The 24,273-nt window shown below is 40.9% G+C and overlaps 1 protein-coding gene across 10 annotated transcripts in view; it reads left to right on the forward strand.

Moving 5' to 3' along the window:
* BACH2 (BTB domain and CNC homolog 2) overlaps nt 1-24,273 on the forward strand; it is a 350,588-nt gene that overhangs the window by 185,894 nt on the left and 140,421 nt on the right. Inside the window, exon 3 of one of the 10 annotated variants that reach the window (XM_032409268.1) lies at nt 13,466-13,614. The exons of 7 other annotated variants lie outside the window; for them this stretch is intronic. Coding sequence is in view for 2 of the 3 variants with exons in the window: in XM_032409262.1 (XP_032265153.1) it covers nt 15,336-15,368 (33 nt within the window). In the remaining variant the exon portion in view is untranslated. 2 more of the 10 variants (XM_032409262.1, XM_032409263.1) reach the window with 2 other exon arrangements.

Below are 24,273 nucleotides of genomic sequence, written 5' to 3' on the forward strand. Positions count from 1 at the left end.
AGAGAGAGAGAAAGAGAGAGAGAGTGGGAGAGATATTTATTTTAAAGAATTGTCTCATAATTGTGGAGACTGGAAAGTCCAAAGGCTGCAGGTAGGCTGGCAGGCTGAAGACCTAGGGAAGAGCTGATGTTGTAGAGCAAGTCTAAAGGCAGTCAGCTGTCAGAATTCCCTCTTCCTTGGGAGAGATCAGGGTTTTTTTCTTAAGGCCTTCAACTGATTAGATAAGGCCCACCCACATTATGGGAAGATGATCTGCTTTACTCAAATTTAGTGATTTAAATATTAATCTCATCTAAAAAATACCATCATGGCAATATTAAAATATGCTTGACTTAATATTGGGTACCATTGCCTCGCCAAATTGGTCCAAAAAAATTAGTCATCACACAGTAATTCCTCTGCCAGGTATATATCCAAGAGAATTGAAAACATATGTCCACATATATCCAACTATAGTTAAGTGCTCTTACCAGCATTATTCATAATAGCTCAATATGAAAACAACTCAAATGTCCACTAACTGATAAACAGATAAACAATAGGATATGTATTTGCAGTGGATTATTATTCAGCCATAAAAAGGAAATACTGATACATACGACAATGTGGATGAACTTTGAAAACATTGCACTAAGTAAAAGAAGCCAGGTAGAAAAAGCCACATAGTAACTGATTCCATTTACATGAAATGCACAGAATAAGCAAATCCAAAGAGAAAGTTGGTAAGTGGTTGCCAAGGGCTGAGGGGAAGGGGGGAATGAAGAATAACCACTAATGGGGGTAGGGTTTCTTTTAGGGGTGATGAAATATTCTGAAATTAGACAGTAGCGATGGTTGCACAACTCCGTAAATGTACTAAAAGTCATTGACTTATACACTTTAAAACTGTGGATTTCATGGTATATGAATTATATTTCAATAAACCTGTTAAAAAGATACTTAAGACTCCAAGCATATGTGGTCCCAGCTACCTAATAGAAAGAAGCTGGGGTTGCTTCTAAAATGCAAAATGTATGCTGAACCCCATAAATGAAGAGTTCAGGGGGGGATGCGAACCACCATCTCCCAGGCATATTTTGTGTCTCAGGAACTGTGTCTATAATCAGCTCGTTTAGTCATTCTTTAAAAAAAAAAAAAAAAAGCCTTGCAAATTAGTTGTTATCATCCCTATTATTTTCGATTGGGAAACTGAGCCTTTATTTAAATTAGTGGCCAAAGTCAGTCAGCTAGCTAGTTGGGATTGGACTCCGATCTGTCTGACTTCAGGCTCACTGTCATCCTACTGCACCACACTGCTCCTAGTGGAGAAGCCCTTTCCCCGGCTGGACAGAGACCATAGGGACTGCTGCTCAGCATGCTGGGCTGGTTGTTCCCAGGGGCAGAAGGGATGAAAGGCTGAAGGATGCTTTTGGAGAAAAAGCAAAGGAATTAAATACAAAATGGAGATTGTTACTTTTATGGTAAAGAAAACAGTCAGGTCTAATTTTTTTCATTATAAGAGTGCCACAAAGGGCCAACAAAGAAAGTGACAGGGAGAGAAAGGGGACAGCAGGATCCATGAGAGCAAAAGGAAGAACAGAACCCAGGAACATGAGGGTAGAGCAGGCTCGTCATGGACCACTGAGAGAAAAGAGTGTCGGGGCGTCTGGGTGGCTCAGATGGTTGAGTGTCTGCCTTTGGCTCAGGTCGTGATCCCAGGATCCTGGGATCAAGCCCCGCATCGGGCTCCCGGCTCAGCAGGGAGCCTGCTTCTCCCTCTCCCTTTGCCTCTCTCCCTGCTCATGCTCTCTCTCTCTATCTCTGTGTCTCAAATGAATAAATAAAATCTTAAAAAAAAAAAAAAAAAAGAAAAGAGTGTCCCCCTGGGCGCCTGGGTGGCTCAGTTGGTTAAGCGACTGCCTTCGGCTCAGGTCATGATCCTGGAGTCCCGGGATTGAGTCCCGCATCGGGCTACCTGCTCAGCAGGGAGTCTGCTTCTCCCTTTCCCACTCCCACCTCTTGTGCTCTCTCTCTCTCTCTCTCACTCTCTCTCTCAAATAAATAAATAAAATCTTAAAAAAAAAAAAAAAAAGAAAGAAAAGAGTGTCCCCAGAGCAGTCAGCTGACTTGGTGAGAGACGTAGCTGTGTCGATGGTGAGTTTGACCAGAAGCCAGGTGGGGATGTTTCTGAAGCCAAAATAAAAGTCCTTTTCACCTCGAGACTAAAGTGTTACCAAAGGAGGTCACCCTGGGATGCTCTAGGGACCCAGTACTGAGGCTGTAGACAAAGTGAACTCTTTTGGAGTTCATTTCTAGCAGAAATGAAGCAAGGGTCTGTGGATTCATAGGGGACTCCTGGAACCCCTCCCAAAATGTGGAAATATGTTGTATGTATGCATCTTTTTCTGGGGAGAAAGTCATCGGGTTGTTAAAGGACCTATGGCAGGAGGAGGTTTTAAAAAATTAGTTTAGATGTTCTCTGAAAGTGCCAGGCTAATTTTCTGGCTGTGTGATAGATTGTGTTAAAATGGTCTGGCACTCCTAATTTTTGGAATAAAAATGAATTCTTAGTGAATGATCTCACTGCCTGCAGTGCTGTCTGAGTCTGTCCTGGCATTTGATAGAACTTGTTAGGGGATTAGGTAAGACAGGATGTTGGTACATTTGAGGTCATTAAACCAAGAAAGGAAGGAAAAAAAAAAAAAGAAATCTTGCTAAATATATTGTGGAATTGAACTAAATGCTGAATAGCTGAGGGACGTTCTTTGTGCTCTGTGCCAACACTTTTAAACCCTGCTTAGAAACAGACTGGAGCGGCAGAGACAGCTCCATCTAGATGCAGCACGTTGGTAAATGCCTGTCTTTCCAAGAAATACTGTTTTACTTGTCCTTTTATGGAGGAGGCATGGAAGGCTGTGATTTCCTGGGTTGCATAACATTTTTGTAAGCAGATACAACGAGTATAGAACCTCAAGAAACAACAAAGGCTACCTTTTCACCCGGCGACCAGCATTCTCAGAGTTCTGGTTTCAAGACTGGGAGAATAATGGAGAATATGTCACAGAGAACCTACTATATATGAAAGGTTTTGTTAGATGAAATATAACCCCCAAAGTTTATTTTCTGTGTTTTCCTTCTTTTGGGGGGGCATTCTTGAATCTCATTTTGAATTTACTATGCAGAAAACACTTTTTTTTTTTTTAAAGTAATCTCCACGCCCAACGTGGAGACCAACTCAGGGCTTGAACTCACAACCCTGAGATCAAGACCTGAGCTGAGATGAGTTGGATGCTTAACCAACTGAGCCACCCAGGTGCCCCAGAAAATACTCTTCAAAATGTATTGGATGAGTCATGGTGATGGTTGCACAGCAGAATTAATGTACTTAATTCCACTGAACTGTACACTTCAAGATGATTAAAATGTAACTTTTATGTTTTGTATGTTTTACTGCACTAAAAATACATATTGGATGATACAGAAGGAAAACCATTTACCTTTTGAGATGGGCATTCCAAGTATCTTTATGTGTTAAGTATAAGCCCTTTCCTCTGTGTGATATGAGTTTGTAAATAATAGGCGAAAGCATATGGTCCCAACCCTGCGCCTCACTCGCCAGCCGTGGGACCTGAGACGTGTATCCAACACAGATGATAAGCCCTCCCTAAATGCTGCTTTCCCCTTCCCATGCTCTCCTCACACCACAGTTTCCTCATCAGTAGAAGGAAGAGGTGGATGAGAGACTATGGACTCTGAGAAACAAACTGAGGGTTCTAGAGGGGAGGGGGTGGGGGGATGGGTTAGCCTGGTGATGGGTATTAAAGAGGGCACTTACTGAATGGAGCACTGGGTGTTATGCACAAACAATGAATCATGGAACACTACATCAAAAGCTAATGATGTAATGTATGGTGATTAACATAACATAATAAAGTAAAATTTAAAAAAAAAAAGGAGGAGGTGGAATTCTGTGATCTCCAAGGTCCTTTCAGCCCTGCTGATCCCTGCTTTGTGAAACAGACAAACAAACAAAAATAGGTCAAATCCATCGGGACAACTGCTGTCCCCTGTGTTTACACACAGCAGCTTCTGCCACTTCTGACTTTCGCTGTCCCCGGCTCCCTATTTTTTTCTTTTCCTCAGCCTGCAAAGAATCATCGTAAGCTTAGAAAGGGGAACGAGAAGGAGAGAGGATTGAGGTGGCCCAAGACGGAGGGCTGGGTGAGGGGCCTGGCGGTGGGCGTCAGCAGGGGTGCAGTGCCTACGCTGCAGCGAGGCTGGAGTGGGCTCTGATCGTGCCGCACGGCTGTGGGTACCGTGGGCTTCAGAGCCACAGCCCCAGATTCCCTGAAGGGTGTATGACCACTGCAAGATTCAGCACAATTGATTTTTACACGAGGCCGATGGTGGCAGGAACGTAGACTGTAGATCCAGAGAGAGAAGCTGAGTTTGTCCTGTGAGGAAAAAGCAGCAGGAAGCAGAGCGTGTGTAGGGGAAGAAGAGGATTTTGAGGGTGCAGGTGGCAGCCAGAGGGGATGGTGAAGGCAGGTGTGTGGCCAGAGTCTCTAGTCAACCCCCGTTGAGCTGAAGCAGATGAGATCTGGCTGGAATAAATCAAAGCGTAGGTACAACTATGTACTGAGTCTCGTGAGTCCTCCCAGCAAGTCATCCAACCTGGGGTGATCCTGGGGACTTTCAATGCCAAGCGGGAACTGAAAACACAGAAGCCAGTTACCATGACAATAGCAGTGGACCAGGTGAGAAATGATGGTGACTTAGGGGAGTAGAGATGGAGAGGGGTAGACAGACTGGAGTTAGAAGTTGAAGGTAGAATCAACAGCACTTGCTGATGGATTAGATGTTAGGAAGGGAGAGAGGAAAAGCTAAGAAGTCTATTCTAACTGTTAGTTTTTTAGCTGGAACAAGTGGGTCAATGGTATTGCCTTTTCCTAAAAAGGTTTATCATGCCCCTCTTGAACAACATATGCCTCACCTGTCTTCAGGGTCTTTGGCCAAACTTGTTGCAGCCCTCAGACCTGCAGTGAGCTCTATGTGGACCTCGCCAGCCTCGCTTGGGGACAGCCGACCAGCACCTTGCCTTGTGTGAGAACTGCTTGGCACCCACACCTGTGCAGCTTGGAAGTCAAGGGGCACCTGCCCCTGACAATGAGGGCAACAGGCACTTGCAGCTCCCAAAAGGGGTAGGACTTTGCAGGTTTTTCTGGCTGATAAATGAGCACAGGCAGAGCTGAAATTCTCAGATAAGGGGAAGGAAGCAAATAGCCCAGACCAAGTATGGAACCTGGGAAAAGTCAAGGCAATGTTGGCCCATCCAAGTTCTCAAGAGACTGCCCTTCACTAAGTTGACAGGCAGCCCCAACAGGCATACACATTTGCATTCTTGCAGATGAACTTAGTTATTGACTGTGTGATTTCATGGATGATCTTTGACATAAGGATGGAAAATATGGTACTTGAACCCTAAATGGCACATCAGAGCCTGCTTCGGGCATTCTCTGCTTGGGCATTGCCAAGAATGGTGATGCTCTTCTGAGATTGAGACCCAGAGTGAGATTCCTCATACGGTATTTTCACTGCCGTGTCCCATGACTAAGGACAGGTATCCTGTGCTTTAATTCACCTTTAGAGAGTGATCTGGGTCATTTTTTAATAAGCTACCCGGTAGTACTTTTATTTAAAGAAACTGCAATAGAAAAAGATTATTTAAGTCTAATTAATTCTAATTTAATTCTAATGTGTAAAATATGATCGTTTTAGTACTAACAAGTTAATTAATTCTTTTTATACAGATAATCAAATGGTTGTAGGACCCGCAGCTTTGTCAGGTTACTTTGACATTTTACTGGTAGCCCGTGGAAGATTGATCATGTTTCCTTTGGGAAGAGGGATGTAGTCTCCCCAAATTATAGTGGATGGTAGTGTTGCTTAGGAAAGGGGTCAAGCAGATATGGATCCAGATTGCATGTCATCTCCTCTCCAGCAGTGTGACCTTAGCCAAGGCATTTACCCTCTCTGAGCCATGGTTCTCTCATTCATCATGGTTCTCTCATCTGGCAGATGAGCTAATAATACCTGTAAAATTTCTAGTGTAGTTCCCAGCCCACGGAAGTTTTCAGCAAATGGAACTTACTGTTATGATTATGTGTAAATACAGGCCAGTATTTTTTTTAAATATAGAGCCTACAGAAACCCCCAAAGTATTTCAGGTTGTGTATTTTCAACACTCGTTTTCTTTTTGGCTTTTTCTTTTCTGAATTGTCAATGGCAAGTGGTTCTGAAATAGCACCATCCTCTTATAAGAGAGGTGAACATCTGGACAAACCATCATATTTTGGGAACATAAACATGTTGAATATCAAAGAAGTGAATTTTCTAGCTTTCGTTCTCCAACCAGAATAACTTGGTTCCAGCACCTTAAATGTGTAAGTGGAAACTTTCAGAGACATTTTCATCTTAATTTTCTCCATCCTGTCTGAAATGGCTGCGTCTTTCTGTGTTGTAGTAAAAAAAAAAAAAAAAAAAAAGCACATTTCCTTGCATCACCTTCCCATGCCAGTAGAGCAAAACACAAAAGCCACAAGATCTATGATTCAAAGGTCTTCTGCCATATACAAGTGACTATTTAAATTGCTTGAAATGTAGTTTTTAAAAATTCATCTCTGTAGTTTCCAAAAAATTAACCCCTTTCTTTTTAAAACCCTTCTGGCCATAAAATGGTGTGTGACTACTCTATCTAGTGTTTCTGAGTATGAATAAGGATGCCAGGGCCACTCTCAGTTTACATGTTTATTGCTAAAGCTGTCACCAAATTTTTAGTAGTATTTTATATAGCATGAGGCCAGTGGAACATTTGAGATTTGGCCTTTTCTACAGATGATAGTCTCTAAATGCAATTTGTACTTTTGGAACTAAGTTTTGAACTCTTTTTGTTTTGTTTTCCCAGCACTGTAATTTGTCTTTCTACTCAATCCAGAGAGAAAAAGTGATGGGAATGTGCCTCTGTGTGTGTGTAGATGTGTTAGAGCCCTTTATTAGCCCCCAAAATCAGTAGTCCAACTTGGGGCAGGGGACCAGAGTGGCATTTTAAGGCTGGGCAGTCAGGTTGGCTCGATGGTATCATCCAAGTACAGCCCTGCTGGGATACTGAGCAAAACCCAGTAAGTATTTTGCCTCAAGTGATAATACAGTGAAGAGAATTAACTTAAAAACCCCGTATCCAGGGGCGCCTGGGTGGCTCAGTCGTTAAGTGTCTGCCTTCGGCTCAGGTCATGATCCCAGGGTCCTGGGATCGAGCCCCGCATCAGGCTCCCTGCTCTGCGGGGAGCCTGCTTCTCCCTCTCCCCCTGCTTGTGTTCCCTCTCTCGCTGGTCTCTCTCTGTCAAATAAATAAATAAAATCTTAAAAAAAAAAAAAAACCCTGTATCCAAGAGTATGATGTCCCTTGTCCTTTTAAATTTAGGCAAACCTGGATTCAGGTTCAAACAAGAACATAAACCAGATCAATATTTTGTTTTGTTCTCTTTGTATCACTCTAAATTTCAGTAAGGTGAGAAGAGGTGGTGAGGATAGGAAAGAATTGACAACAGAAGGACAGGGGAGGCAGTTTTGGAAATTGGAAAAGCATTAAACCAAACCACTTTTATGTTTCTTAGAATTTATGTTTTTAGTGTTAGGTTTGTGATGTAGATAAAAATACCTCCACCTGTAGTTTCCTGGGGAAAAGCAAATAGGGTTTTGCTCATCACATCCCATTAAAACCACTAAGAAAATCTTCGCTAGGAGTTGAATTGTAGAGACAAAGATGCAATCAGCCTCACTTATACAAGAGGTACCTTCTAGAAAACCTGATCATTTCACTGCTAATTGGTATAAATGTTCCCTTGCCCGCTGCTTGCAGCTCCAGATCCACTTGTACTTCTATGATTGTTGCTGTAATTAAATACCATTTACTTTTTCTTTTTCTTTTTTTTTTTTTTTAAAGATTTTATTTATTTATTTGAGAGAGAAAGAATGAGAGACAGAGAGCACGAGAGGGAAGAGGGCAGAGGGAGAAGCAGACCCCCTGCTGAGCAGGGAGCCCGATGTGGGACTCGATCCTGGGACTCCAGGATCATGACCTGAGCCGAAGGCAGTCGCTTAACCAACTGAGCCACCCAGGCGCCCTACCATTTACTTTTTCTTGGGTTTAAGAATGCAGGTCCCTCTGACTTTTTCTCTTAAGTAAATCTATGTTTGTGCAAGAGGGAATTACTTACAGATAATTTCCCATATCTGGGATATGTTACTTTACTTGTAAGTGAATGAATAGTTATCATTCAACTATCTCTTTTTAAACTTTCCCCCAGCTTCTCTAACAGTAACTATGAAGAAATGAAAAAGCTGTGCTTTCATGCTTAGTGTAGCATTACCATATCTACTCACCCACCTTTTCCTAAGCACAGTCCTGTGAACCACTTCAAGGCTTTGTGAGGTCTTCAGAAATCAGTCTAGCTGAGAAACACCATGAGGGCAGGAAGTGTCTATTGCTCTCATTCACCACTGTTTTAAGACACTTAAATGGTGCCCAGCACCCAGGAGAAGGCCGGTAAAAACTTCTTGAATGGGTATTGTCCAGTGGGCTTCTGGGGTCTGAAGTATGTCCAAGAAAACTAGTATGTAAGGCAGCCTAGAGCTGCAATGTCTAATAAGGCAACCAGTAACCATGTGTGGCTATTCAAATTGAATTTAAATACATTAAAATTAAAAATCAGTTCCTCCGTTGCCCAGTTGCACTTACTGAGTATTAAGTACTCAACAACCATATGTGCCTGGTGGCTGCCATATTGGACAGCACACATATTGAACATTTTCATTATCACAGAAAGTTGTGTTAGTGCTGGTAGAATATCATTAGTAGAGACCTAAGTCGGTGGCTTCAATCTTTTTAAAGTGAAATTCCCGTGTGACCATGATGTGCACTCATGATCCAAAAATAGCCCTTTCACGTCTCTCTCCCCAACACTGTAGGAATGCAGTCAAGGAAGGTGAGTGGCCCACAGAGGGGGCTGGCTATCTCTTTGAAACTGAAAGCCAAACAACACTGGGGCTGTAGCAAGACTGACATTATGGTGGTATAGACTTATTTGACTACACTAGTTAGTATGTGAAATATCTGTACCAATTAATAAAGAGCTGATGTTTCAGCCTCCTCCAGTACCTACTTCCTGTGGCCCAGAGGCCCTGGCCATTCAGCTGGTATCCTCCACCCTCCCCTTAATCCAGCAAAATGAGTTAGCTAATGCCAGTCCCATCCCAGGGGCTGGGAGACTGCTCAGGGAACCCCCCACGCCAGCACTGGAGGCCTCAGATTGATGGGTGCTACACAGCCTCCAGGAGGGACTGCTCCCAAAGACTTTTTCTAAGGGCGGCCTTATCACCACCATGGCTGAGTCCCAGATCACAGAACCATTGGCTTCAAGAAGACCTTCAAATCATCTTATCCTACCCATTCATTTTACTGAAAGAACAAGTCACAGAGAGTCACCCGGACAGTTTGTGGCCAATTTAGAGATAAAACTTGAATCTCCTAACTTGGTACTTTTTTTTTTTTTTTTGCTACATCTTCCTGTTGTCAGTTTCCTTAGCTATGAAATGAGGATTAATAGCTTTATGCCTCAGAGAGTTGCTAGTAAAAAGAATAATGATACCCCACAATTTACATCTGTCTTACAGTTTGCAAATACCCTTTTGTATACATTCCTCCCAAGAACCTGTGAAAGGTGTTAGGCTCAGAGGCAGCGAATGACCTCCCCAAGATAACAGAGCTGCTGTGATAACAGAGGTCTCAGTCTCTTAGGGCTTGGGAAACTATAAATTCTTTTGTAAATGTAAGATAACATAACCACATGGTATTACTAGTTTTTAGCTTGTGGTATTTTGAAGTTCAAGATTTAGTGACATTGAAAGTGGTAACTTTGTTCAAACGACGCATTTTTTTTTACTTTGATAATGTGCCAATTGCACAGACTTTGGTTCAGCATTAAAACAGAAGTGGGCTGCTTCGAAGTGTATTTTTAAAATGAGAGAATCCAAATTTGTAATTAGCTTTAGAAATGTTAGTTGTGCAGTTTGAGTATATAAAGAGCTTCTGGTAATCATTTCTGTTATTAGTAAGTGGCTTATTTTATTTTTTGTATTTTCCCTTAAGCAATTAGGCATTTTGGAAAAAACAAAGTATGTTCTTTGAGGGGTCATTTCCTCTATTACTGCTTTTATTTTTCACATCCTATAGTCCTACTATACTTACAAAATTAGCTACATATATGATTGTGGCAAAGAAAAATCATGTAGGAGCCATTCTACTCACTTGACACCTACCTGTCAGGAGAATGTTATTTAAATTATAAAGAGACGCCACAGTGAAGGAAATGATTCACTTCTTGATACATCTTTTGTCTTTTGGTCTTTTGATGGTTTTGATAGAAACATCCCTTACTAAGATAAGATTATTGGGAAGATCAACTTGACACACTCCCAAAATAAAATGGGATTTTTTGTGTGTGTTTCTTTGTTTCTCTCTCTGAACCTCAGCCACTTTGTAGAATATATTACATTCTACTATGGAGAAATTGAGTTATAGATAAGGAAAAGAGTGATGTTATTTTCATTCTATATAATAAAGAAGTACCTCTTCAGTTTTCTTTTATTAGCATATAAAAATGATGGCATTCTCTAAACCAATTATCCTATAAGTTTAAATAAATATAAGGGGAAAAGAGAAAGAAAAATTATTAGACAAAGCTATAAATGGAAAGAAACTTGAGGTTGTAAGTCCTGACGTTATCATTACCAATTTGTAGTCACATCTGGGAAGAATGTGTTTGTGTGTTTGTTTTTTGAAATATATATTATGTGTGTATCTTCGTGTCTTCTCTGCATGTACCCTGTTCTGTGTTACAGAGCAGACTCCTATCATACTCTAAGAGATATGGCCTCCCTCCTCTACATATAGGACCTTCAAAATGTTTATTATTATCTAGAGTTTTCTTGGATTTTATTTATGTCATTTCCCCCTGCTTTGTGTAGATGCTGTAGGGGGTGCTGATCAAAAAAACATAAAGGTAAGGTTTGCGGTTTATAACCAGACTTGGAGTCATGGTAATAAGACCCTAGGCTTGAATAGGTCTTTGAAATTCCAAACTTCTAATTCCTCCAAACTTATTAGGGTAGAAGGGTGATTGATGAGTGAGCACATACTTTCAAACTTTGCAGCTACCAGTTTTTAAACCAGTGCACTCAGCAGTAAATGAGATAACGCACACAACGAACCCAGGACCAGAGTTGACACATCGTAAGCACTCATAAGGGTTAGCACTCATTATTATGAGCTTGTCTGATTTGATTTTGCCTTCACATCTCTTTCTGCTCCCTGATGGCCATGCTGAGTAGCAGCAAAATGTCCAAGAAATACAAAAACACCAAAAGGAAGAGAAACACAAGTCCTCAGTAGCCTAGAAACAGAATTTATCAACCCACAAATAATTAGCATCTGATCGTTTGTCTTCTTATGATGATGTGTGAATTATTTCCATACCCACCCCCATACCTTTTTCCAAGTTAAGACCCCATGGACGAGTGACAACTCCTCCATTGCTCAGATCTGATTCAGTCTGCTTTAATGAGGTTCCATTTGATGGTAAACTCACATTAATCCCATTCTCTCTTGTTATGTGAAAGACAGTGAGCTGTTCACTATCTTCTGTGTAAGAAAAACAAAAATAAAATCTCCTAGGTATGATTATCATTGATTAGAGCTTTGTTAAGATGTCTGAGAGGCAAGTGTATTTTTTTCCATGCCTATGATAACGTGGATAATGAAACAAATTAACCAGGCACTCATGCTGTGTTAGGAGTGTAAATTGGTATAGCTTTTCTGGGAAATCATCAAGACCCTTAAAGATCATACCAGTTGACCCAATAATTCTTTTTCTAGGATGTACCTAAGATAGTATTCGGAAATTCAGACCATGTGATATTCAAATATATCCCTCACAGTGTTATTTGCATTAACAACAACAAAAACTATAATTCCCAAAATGAAGTCATTACATAAAACTCTTTTCTTTGGGATATAATATTACATAGACATTGAAAAACATATTTTTGAAGTGTTTTTAATAACTTGGGGAAATGCTCACAGTCGTTTAACATTGAATGAAAAATAGAAACAAAATTATCTGGGCATCTGGGTGGCTCAGTCAGTTAAGTGTCTGCCTTCGGCTCAGGTCATGATCCCAGGATCCTGCTCTGCGGGGAGCCTACTTCTCCCTCTCCTTCAGCCTCTGCCTCTCCCCTTGCTTGTGCTCTCTCCCTCTCTCAAATAAATAAATAAAATCTTCTTAAAAAATGAAAAAAAAGAGAAAACTCTGAGTATTTCTATGTGTCTGAAAAGAATACTGGTCCACAATCTTTATTCCCAATTCTGAATCCAAAAGCATTCCAAAATCAAAAGGGTTTTTTTTTTGTAATTTCTTTGGTAGAAATACCTGGCTGGAACTAATGTGAGATTCTATTTTATCCAATTTAATAAGAATATATCTGTTTTGCTGCAGAAATATTATGAAATATGGCTGCTCCAGACCCTGATGGAATATTATGTGATAAATGGTTGTTGCACCAAAATAGTTTTAAAATCCAAACAATTCTGAATTCTGAAACATTCTGAAGCTCAGGAGTTTCAGTTAAGGGGTTGTGGAACTATACAACAAAATATCATTAGTGATTTGATTTATCAGTGCCAAGGTTATAGTTAATCTTTTTTCTTTTTTTTAAATTTTATTTAAATTCCAGTTAGTTAACATATAATGTTATCTTAGTTTCAGGTGTACAATATAGTGATTCAACAATTCCATACATCACCCGACGCTCATCACAACAGTGCACACCTTAATCCTCTTCACCTATTTCACCCATCTCCCCCCCCCTCCATCTCTCCTCTGGTTTATTCTCAACAACTAAGTCTGTTTCTTGGTACTTTTTCTTTATGCTTTTCCATATTTTCCAAATGTTCTACAATAAACATGTATCAATTTATCATCAGAAAAAAGTACTAAAAATAAACATTTAAGGCATCAGAGAATCATCTCATTTCAGTCAGAATTCCTGAATTTATCATTAGCTTCCTGCATCTTCCTGGTACTGCAGTTACACGTGTCTCTTAAGCCAAGGTGTTCTGGTTTTTTGAAAGAAAAACATTCATGAGGTTGGACATTGACCCATCTCCAAACTGCTTTTGGGTTCAAAAGAGCCCCCAGTTAGGGATGCTCACCTTCAGGAAATACTCACGGAATAGGGTTGAGCCCAGGCATTAATACTATGGGCTATTTTATCATATTCTGTTTATGGTTAGCAGGATGGCAGGAGGGAGGGAGAAACCTTAAGGTGCGAGGTTTACTCTGCTAATGGACAGCTCTTCCGCCCCATTCAGGTGGACACTCACTGACCTGTCACAAGGTTACTCTGCAAAGCTTTGGGGTCCATGCCTGAATGGATTGCTGTAGCCTTCTCATCTCTCCCTTCGCCCAGTTCCCTGCATCCTAAGACTCGAAGCCAGCACAGAGCCTGGAAAAATTACATGTAAGTTTTGACCAAGGTTTCTCTTTCCTCAAACCAAACAATGGTTAAGAATTTTCTTAGATGATAATAGCAAGTAGCCTAAACCCGCATGGGTTACTTTTCTTTTAACAAAGTATCTTGAAAATTCTAATTGAGGAAGGGAGCAGGGATTAGAATCTGCATATTGGAGGCTCCTTAATTCAGTGGATCTTTAACTTGCATCAGAATCACCTGGAGTGCTTGTTAAAGGACAGCTTGCTGGGCCTTATGCCCAGAATTTCTGATTCCGCAGACCTGGGGCAGGCTGGAAGGTGCTGTGCTAACAAGTTTCTAGGTGATACTGAGGCAGGTGGTCCAGGGACTCCACTTTGAGAATCACTGCTTTAATTCCAGTGTAACTGAAAGGATGAGCGATAAAGGGAGAAAAATGTATTAAATATTCAGTATGAAATGCCACTAAAGTAAGCTATGTAGTGCTTTACTGAATATATTGACTCATCTCAAGAAAAGAGAGTTTTAAGGTCCTCTCAGCACCGTCACATTTGAAAGTCCAGCCAAGTAGGTGCCGTTATTCTGTGCCACTTTAAAGTCAATAGTACCGGTCATTCTTTGCCCTTGGATTTCAACGAGGGTGACTAACTGCGCTGTGTGAGGCGAAAATGACAGCTACGGTCCTTTTGCGGGCACGCTCATCATGTTTTTAGATACTCAAAAGGGAAAATCCTTTTTTCTCCTGGGTTGAGAAATCTATTGCTGCTTTTCAAAGTGAATCATCCTAGTCTTATCTTTCCTCTCATACACTTAGATGGGACTTGATTTACAAAACACATGTGGGAAGAGAGGCGCATCCCTAATAAATAGTCCAAGTCATCAAGTCCAGGTTTTTGTGGGGTTTTAAGTTCTCAGGACTGACATAGTTTGAGGATCAGTGTTAGCTTTGGAATAAGCCAATCACCTCTCCACTGAGGACAAGAACAATTTATTCCATGTTAATGGAAAAAAGTGGAAGATTTTGGCTCAACAAATGTGCATTTGGATATATGTGAGCATACATGCAAATGTACATATGTGCCTATGAATATATATGCATTTTGTATATTTCTAGCTTTCATTGTAAGAATTTTAAACATTTTTCTTTTGTTTCATTGAGTTGCTATGAGTATAAAAATAGGATGAGTGATGTTGTCCGGGAAATGTATGAGAAATTTCTGGGCATTTTAAACCTGTGGATAGCATTGTGATTTATAACATTTTACTTGGTACGGTAAATGTTCATTCAGAGTAGCTCTTAGGATGTACAGTTCTTTTATTAGAACTCACAGAAATTGAGAATTATCACTGTTAATAAAGCAGTTCCAAAGCAGACATAATGAAGGAACTTATCTATTGCCTACCCATTGGCAGAGCCAAAAATCCTGGTTATAGATTTAAGTGCGTGTATTTAAAATATGAAAATCACAGAATCAGATAAATTAGGCAAAAAAGTGTGTGATGAAAGGTGTGATGAAAGAGTTCTGTAAGAAACTAATCCAGAGCTGTCTTCTGGGCGCTGCCCAAAGCCTAACAGTGCTGGTAAGAGGGCTGATAGAGTTGTGAGTGATGTAATTATGTATTCTTACTCCACCCTCACAAACTATAACATCTCTGTCAAGCACTAATTATTCTGCACAGCATTCTTGGAATCGAGGTTTTCAGTGTATGAAGCATCTTCACCAGGATATGGAAGAAGTAGGTTGGATCAAATGCTCCTTAATCGCCTTCCTGCTTTGGCGTCTGTGAGTGTCCATGTTTACACCTCAGGTTTTCCTGTAGGGATGACCTTTAATGTCAGTCAGTTTCATGAGTACAGGCTGGGGAGGGAAGAAGGCTGCTCTGACACCCAGGTGACTTGCCTCAGGTGACTCGGCGCAGAGAGCTCCTGCCAGATGCGGCAGAACCTGCCTAGGTCACTCCCTGCCATCACTGCGCACCTAGAGCATCTCTGTAAAAGTACCGTGCTTGTGTGGGGACAAGGGGCATGGGAACCTTCTCTCCTTTCCACTCAGTTTTGCGCTCAACCTAAATCTGCATTAAAAACTAAAGTTTACTGGGGCACCTGGGTGGCTCAGTTGGTTGAGCATTTTGCCTTCGGCTCGGGTCATGATTCCGGGGTCCTGGGATCGAGCCCCATGTTGGGCTCCCTGCTCAGTGAGGAGTCAGCTTCTCCCTCTCCGTCTGCCACTCCCCCTGCTTGTGCGTGCGCTCTCTCTCTGTCAAATAAATAAATAAAATCTTAAAAAAAAAATAAAAAATAAAGTTTATTAATTAAAAAAAAAAAAACTAAATACCAAACAGTATGACAATTCTTCAAAAAAAGTAAACATGGAATTACCATATGATCCAGCAATTCCACTTCTGGGTATGTACCTAAAAGAACTGAAAGCAGAGACTTGGACAGACGTTCCTATAGCATTATTCACAATAGCCAAAAGGTGAAAGGAACCCAAATGTCGATCGGCAGATGAATGGATAAGGACAATGTGGCATATACATACAATGGAATATTATTTGGCCCTAAAAAGATACAAAATTCTGACACATGCCACAACATAGATGAACTTTGAAGAAACTAAATGAGATAAGCCAGATGCAAAGGGACAAATGTTGTATGATCCCACTTATATGAGGTGTCTAGAGTTGTCAGGCTTATAGCTAGAAAATAGAATGATAGGTGCCAAGGTTTCGGAACAGAGGGGAATGGGGAGGTGGTGTTAAATGGGTAGTTTCACTTTGGGAAAATGAAAAAGTTCTGGAGATGGATAGTAGCGATGGTTGTACAACAGTGTAAATGTACTTAATGCCACTGAATTGTACTCTTAAAAATGGTAAATGTTGGGGCACCTGGGTGGCTCAGTCATTAAGCCTCTGCCTTTGGCTCGGGTTGTGGTCCCAGGATCCTGGGATCAAGCCCTGCATTGGGCTCCCTGCTCCGTGGGAAGCCTGCTTCTCCCTCTCCCTCTCCCTCTGCTTGTGTTCCCTCTCGCTGTATCTCTCTCTGTCAAATAAATAAATAAATAAAATCTTTTAAAAAAATGGTAAAGTTATGTATATTTTACCCCAGTAAAAATAAATTAATTAATTAATGATTTTTTTTTAACTGATTACCAGAGCTCACTTTCCTTCCAAGAATACTGTGCAGAATAACTAATCAGTGCTTGACAAGGTTGTTATAGCTTGTGAGGGTGGCATGAGAATTGATGGCTGTGTCCCTCATACCTCCCGCAGCCCTGATTCTTTCCCCGCACCTTTTGGGCAAGGGCAAGGGATCTACAGAATGTGTACTTCAGTCTCAGGGATGGGTTTCCTCTCAGGGCAAGGACATGTTTGTCAGAAACTACCAGAGCAATTTGCCATAAATAGCTGTAATCGCTACCAAATGCCACTGACACATATAGGAAAGCTGTTTCACTGTGATGGAGGAGTGTGTACCTCCCTGTGCTCCTGTAATGGGACTGCTCAGTTCATCTGAATTGTGTGTTCATGAACGAGTCCAAGTATACAGTGCCCCACAGTGCACGGGGTTATGGCACTGTGTGCATCGCTGTGGCACATGCCAGGTCCTCATCAGTATGGTGGACGCTGAGGCACAAACCAGGGAATGTGGACTTGATTATCATATAGCCACCGACTGAAGCCTAGTAGAAAAAAGGGAAAGCTATGGAAGAAAATTAATAGCAAATAATTCTCCTGCAACGGGGCCTCAAATTATTATAAGGCCTGTTTTACAGACTCCAAATGAAATATAATTTACCCCTCATCACCAAATCACTGTCATATTAGGTGTTAGTGTAGCTGTAAATCGCCGAACAATTGAGTGAGTCCTGCAGTTCTGTGAGGAATATGCAGGATTGAACTTATTACTAGTTAGTCTCTTCCAGCCCTACTTTGGGGAGATTTTGCTTTTTATTCTGTGTTTCTTGAAAGCTGGACTTGGAGAATGATCAGCAGATTCTCATGAGACCCAGTAGCCAGGCTTTCTTCAAACCTCCTGTATTACGTTCAGGGCCTGCTCTTAGGTCTGACCAGGGCTTGTAATTCCTGAAGAGCAGTGCATAAGGACTCATAGTTCCAAAAAGCTCAGAAACCTCTGTCCTAAATTATCCCACTCCCTCTTAGGAAGGAGGAAGGAATAATCAGGGAATAACCAAGATTATTTGTGTGTGTGTTTGTATGTATTTGGTTTAAGGAAAAGGTATAACCAAGAAAGAGAGAAAATAAAGTCATCAGTGTTAAAAGTACAATATGTGTAAATCAGTCCCATCATTCCTACCCAGACTTCTCAAACCTGCTTAGAAATAAACCCTCTAGGTGATGGAGACAGGGCCAAGTAAAGGTTTCAGCGGCTAAGATATCAGAAACTGGAATTAAAGGTTTTTACAGAAAAGAAAATCCAGGGCAGCAAGTCAAAGGGAGAAAAAAGCAAGTGTTTATTCATCCTAAGCTTGAGTTGAAATGACATGGCTATAGAATCAAATCAAAATAGATTCAGCCCCATGAGTTCAGAGACCATGATTTTTAGATGGACACAATGACACAGGTTTCCACCCAGAGAAGACCAGCAAACCAAGTCTCCCAGGTGGAATGACATAAGGTAGAGAATACCAATAAAGATAGACCCTGGGGGCTCCCCTTGTAGGCTCTCATGTTTCCTAGGAATCAAATTGCCTGGTTCCAGACACTGAATTCATGTTTAGTGATGGCTTAGCTACCTGGAACCCAACTAACCAGAACCCTGAATTAACTAACCTTCACATTTCCCCACCCCCACTTCACCCCCTCCCGTACACCCCACCCTACCTACCGCACAAATCCCACTTCCCTTTTTCAGAAATAGAGATTCAGAAAACAAGATAGCTTTGGTTTAGTAAAGATGGAGAATATACCCAGGAGGATATCTGTAGCTAATGACACTGACCTGCTGAATCATTGAGAATGGTTAAATGTTTTAAAATTAGGAAAAGAAACTGCTTTGGAAATATTTTCAACAAAAAGCATTTCCTAGCTGTCTGTCAATTAACCAGAAAATTGAAACAAACAAAAATCTTCTGGTCCTCAATTAGTCCAGTTAACTGAAGTTTTATTGTACCTATTTTCATGCCCTAATTAGTAATCTAAAACTGTTGATTTACTAAAGAGAAATATACCATTTTTATTCTTCCTGAAAAACTGTGCAGGTTTTGGCTTTTACTGCCTTTCCAGTGCCAGAGTTTAAATTTCAGATATTCTCCTTATGTTTATTATGTTTGGAAGCACTTTAAAAGTTGTGATATTAATGATATTAAGAGTAATATGGAAAATAATTTTAAGAACATATGTATTTAGTTCCTAGAGTCATTGGAAAACCGTTGGCATAGTTTTGAAGCCAATTCTGTTTTTTTTTTAAGAATCTATGATATATTTATTTGTAGCATTCAGTTTCACAGTTATGTTCTGCTCAAGGCATCGTCAAAATTAATTTTCATTCTCTGCGTATACCCTAATGGTACAGATAGGGGTGATATTACCAGCATGGTAATATACATTAATATGTAAATCAAAAATTTCAAATGATATTCCCTGTGAGTCTCCAAATAAACTCAGCCATGCATATTATAAAGCTGCTTTATAATATGTGATTATCAGTTGTAGCACCAATAGTTTATCAACTTGTTCTAATAATTTCCAACCTATTGCTTTTAGAAATTATTTGTATGCTCTCTGGGATGTGCCTTTCATTAGCAAGGTGACAGCTCTCTCTGAGCCATGATTTAACCCAGGTTGGGGCACCACACTCTTACAAGGACACCACCCACCCTCCCCGATTAAATTGATCGTTGTGATGGCCCTAGCATCTGGAGAGTGCCCAGACCATGGATCATGATGAGGAAGAGCTGTATTTGCAAAGGTCTGGAGTGTAGCAGGATTCTTAGAGTCCTTGTAGTACTTAACTAGAAGCTGTAATCTATTGTTTCTAGTAGATTTTTCCTGTATTTCATGTCTGACTTGTCACCAGGCCAGATTATTATACTGGGTTCCATGTATTAAGTGTTTTTAATTACTAGGAAGAGCAGAATCAGAGAATAATTAATTGTTTCCTTTCATCAAAACAGGAGTAACTTTATTTTCCTGATTGTGAAAGTAATATGTTTATTGTACATAATTTATAAAATAATAGAATAAAGAATATAAATTATCTATAATCCAGCTACCTAGATAAAAACTGTTAAATACTTTTGTGTATTTTTCCAGACTTTTTTCAATTAATCAAATAATTCCAAATTTACAAGCAATACTCTGGACTGATTATATCCTACAAATTTGGTGGAGTTTAGGAATGATGACTTCAGATATCAGTTTCTATGACAGTGATCTCCTAGTTTCTTATTTTTCTCACTTCAAATTACATTAATCAACTCTTATAAGAACAGATACCTGTGTAGACACACCATTATCTTTATCAAGTAGAAATCAGCATTAACTGTTTTTTTTTTTTTTCATTTCTGCACCTTGTCAAAAAAATGATTATTGAGTGGCCCTGCAAGATCCTAATGGGCCTCTGGAATCATAAAAGAAAGATTTAATTATGTACAAGATGGTTTTAGTGTTAGATCAACTAATTGTGTTCTAGTTACTTAAAAATTCATATTCAGTATGCTCTACGGAATTTGCCAGAAATGGGAAAGTTTGGTTAGCCAGATCCCCCTTTCCCCATCCATAATCCAAACGATATGTTCTCCAGTAGAACTCTAACTTTATACCTGATGGTAACAAAATACGATTCAAATATATCCTTTCTTGTGCTATGAATCAGAGTTTTCTTTCAACTTTGTATCCTTTATCCCCCTTCAAAGAAACTTCTCTTCAGATTCTTCTGGTGTAGTGTTATAGCTCCTGGGATTGGGCTGATAACTCTGTGCTTCCCTTTGGAGAATGCTAGGACTTTGGTTTTTGTTTTTTTTGTGTTTTTTTAAAGATTTTATTTATTTGACAGAGAGAGAGCACAAGCAGGGGAAGAGGGAGAAGCAGGCTCTCCGCTGAGGGGGGAGCCTGATGCGGGGCTCGATCCCAGAACCCTTAGCATCATGACCTGAGCCAAAGGCAGACGCTCAACTGCCTAAGCCACCCAGGCACCCCGAGAATGCTAGGACTTTGGATCAGGATGAATCCTAACATGTAGCCAAGGTTAAGAAGGACTTTGAGCACTGAAAGAAAACCCTGATTAAAAAAAAAAATAGGGGATTGTTAAAAGATTCATCTGAGAAACGTTGTAGGAATATTATCTGCAAGGCTTTTGTCAATAGAATAGGAAGTCTGTGATAAGCAATTGCTAGAATAGATTTTGTTTTAAAAGATTGATCTATATTTGTCATGGGTATGACTAGGTCTTCTCCCCTGAGAAGACCTTACAAGACTGAAGTTCTTTGAAAGCAGATTCTTCTAGGTTCTTCTCTCTGCATCCCTTCACATCCTCTGTGTCCTTGTTTATAATCGGGACTTGGTATGTATTGAATTAATATTTCTGTGGCTCTTGAGTGACAGATGAATGAATGTGCTCAATTCAGGTCCTACATTTTGCCTTCTTGCTACGGAAGTCAAGGGGTGCTTTGATAAATATCCGTGATTGTTAAATGCCCGGGTTGGTTGGCTACAGGTGTGGGGAAGTGGTATACAGTACTTTGATCCTCCCTAGGAGAAGGAGATGCTAATGTGGATAATAAGAATTTGCTTCTTTGTCTTTAGTTTCAGTTTGACCGCCTTGCTTCACTGAGTCACAGCGCTCGCTCTTCGGTGATGGGCATGCCATTTAAGCCCGAGACTGTCCCTTGGAGTGTTTATGACATTGGACCTGAATTTCCCATTACATGAACAGCCAGCATTTGTCATAAAATTTCAAGAACCCATTAAAAGTTATTTGGTTTGTAGTTGACGTTGAGATTAACTTTCTCTAACCTAAACCAGTGAAAACCAAAATGCTCCTCACCACATAAAAGTTTTGCTTTCGCTGTGTTCAGACCCCTCCCACCTCCTCAGAGCACAGTCATTTGGAGTCGAGTTTGGGGGCGGTGTGGTTGTATCTCAGTGGTGTATGACCCACTTTTTCATAACCCTTAATTACCCGTGTTTTTACAGCACTAGTCAGAAGGTCTGACGATAGTGGACTATAACCCAAAAAAGGTTTTCTGATACACCTCATCAGGGCTGCTCTAGTACCGTGCGTTATCGGAAGAAGGTGTTAGCTCGCAGGGCGTGTGTTAACTACCAGAGGATGACAGAACATTTCCTCTAGTTCCTGGATAATGAGCAAGCACACAGGTAAAGAAAGACGCCTTTCTCAGAGTTGCCTCCTTTTGTGTCTTAATTATTTTGTTGAGCTGACTTTTAAATATTGATCACTACCTGCATATGTTTGCTGTTGAGGTCTGCAGAGGGCTCGGAAGAACAAGCATTTTAATTGCTGCCCCGGGACCTTAATAATTTAACTTTCCATTACAAGTCTAAAGAGATGGTAAATCAAGAGTAGACTCTCATCTCTGTCCTCTCTGTGCCCCTAGAAAACGTCCTCTTCATCACTGTGCTTTTCTTGTTTGCTCTCGAAGCGTCTGTCTGTCAGCATCAGCTGCTTGGCGCCGCAGCTGAGTTTATGCTGGGTGGGCTGCCGGCCGTGAGGTGGGGACTGTGGCCAGAGCGGACAGGGAGGAGGGTGCACAGGAGCGACGGGGGTTGGCAAGGGGGTACCGGGCCTTGGTGCGCATTGTTCCACCGCGAACTAAAAGCAGATGTAGGGCAAGTGATAGTGACCCCACTTCGGTGAAATCATTTCCGACAATCTGCACCGTTTTAGAAATGCTTATGCTTCTGATAATCACTTTGGTTCATTTGAAGAACTTTTAAAACTCTGTCATTGTTTCAAAACAAAATGTGGTGTAGGTATCTCTTCCTGAATGTACAGAAATGTTTGTGGGTGCATTTCTTTGCTGAAAGTGTGTTGCCATGTGGCTCGCGGCAGGGCGGTGCCAGCGCCTCGCGGATCACGCTTGCCTGTGCGCTGAACGACATACCAGCGTGGAGTCTTGGAAAACGCCTGTAGATAAGTCAGCGTTGTTTTCCCTGAAAGTCCTGATACAGAAAAAGAGTGAAAGTACCAACACTAACTGGAAAAAATGTCACTCATTTTAGCCTCTTTGCATCCCTTGTTAGGACAAACCCTGGGTTGGGTTTTTCTACATTTGTGAACTTGTGCGGTAGGTGGAGCAGTGTGGGTGGCCCAGAAAAAGTAGCGGTTAGAATAAGATTTTCCATTTATTGCCCTTTGTGCATGGCTAAAAATAAGATTCATACAAATCAGAATATGTAGTGCAAGCACAATCACTCTGTTAATTCTGATGACTGGCTTGCCCACATCTTTGCATCTGTCTGGTAAGTGGTGCATTGGGAGATAAATGTGACTCTGTTTAAGCAGCAAGAGGTGGCCAGGTTTTTGCGTTGTTTGTCTGCATGTGCTAGTTTATCAGCATTTTCCCCTTCCGAAGGGAGAAAGACACAACTCATACATAAACAAATTGTGTCGATGGAAGGTTGAAAGAAGAAGTGATAGGATCTTCTAATTTTTTTTTAAAAAGTAATTGCCTTGTTTGAAATGCTCTTTTAAAACATCCATCTTTTTGACTCATTGTTAGAAAGTTGTTTCTTGAAGACTCGTAGAACAGCAAGGGAAGGATTTCTTAGCGGCGTTGCCAAGAGATTAGCCACGTCTTCTGTTTGTGGATTGATGGGGCTGGTGAGAAAGGGGGGGGGACAAGGATGAGGGCATGCCTGTCCTGGAATGCCCTCCATGGACACAGATGGGGGGGCAGAAGTTAACCAAGTAAAAACTCCCCTTCCTCTGACTGCTGACTCTACTTCAACCACAGTAAGTGATAACATGTCAGTTTGCGGCTAGAAGAAACACCAAAGAGAGGTGGCGTCAGCGTTCACAGGGAAACTTGTACCTTCGTGATCCCAGTGATGGTGCTGTCCCCATTCCACTGGCTGAGTGGCTGTGGCATTTCCAAAGAATGAGAATGTCTGCAAGTGTTCTGAGACTTTCAGGTTGATGTAATTTGTGAAATGAGATGAGTCAAGAGGGCAGTCATTGCAGAAGCCTCTGGAAATTGAAGACTGCAAATCACATTCCTTATTGGCTTCTCCAACTGAGGCAGGCAGTAAGGAAGGCATGGTGGTTAAAAGCAAGGCAAGAGCTTTGGGAGAAAGAGGACTCGGGACCAAATCTTAGCTTAGCTGTATGCTAACCTTGATCTGTTTACTTAACCTTTCCTAAGCCTGGTTGTTTTTATTTGAAAACGGGAACAGGGATGGTACCTACCTCATAGGTTTGTTGTGGAGATAAATGAAATAACGTATATGAAACACAAAGCCAGCACTTAATAAATTGATGGGGTTGTTACTCTTATTTGTGCCATTGTAACATAGGAATATGTTGGAGAATTTTAGGGCACTTGGGGGTTCCCCCTCTATGCTTGGGGTACAGATTCTGGAATTAAATGGACATACAATCAGCCTCTTGTTCATTGTTTCTTAGTCAGAAAGCTGCAGGTCATTTACAGAATAGTTTGGTTGCTCATAGGTTTACCGATGCCATCTGGGGGGGTATTTCTTTATTTT

This window comes from Phoca vitulina, unplaced genomic scaffold, assembly GCF_004348235.1.
Source record: "Phoca vitulina isolate PV1807 unplaced genomic scaffold, GSC_HSeal_1.0 scaffold11, whole genome shotgun sequence".
Classification (NCBI taxonomy): domain Eukaryota; kingdom Metazoa; phylum Chordata; class Mammalia; order Carnivora; family Phocidae; genus Phoca; species Phoca vitulina.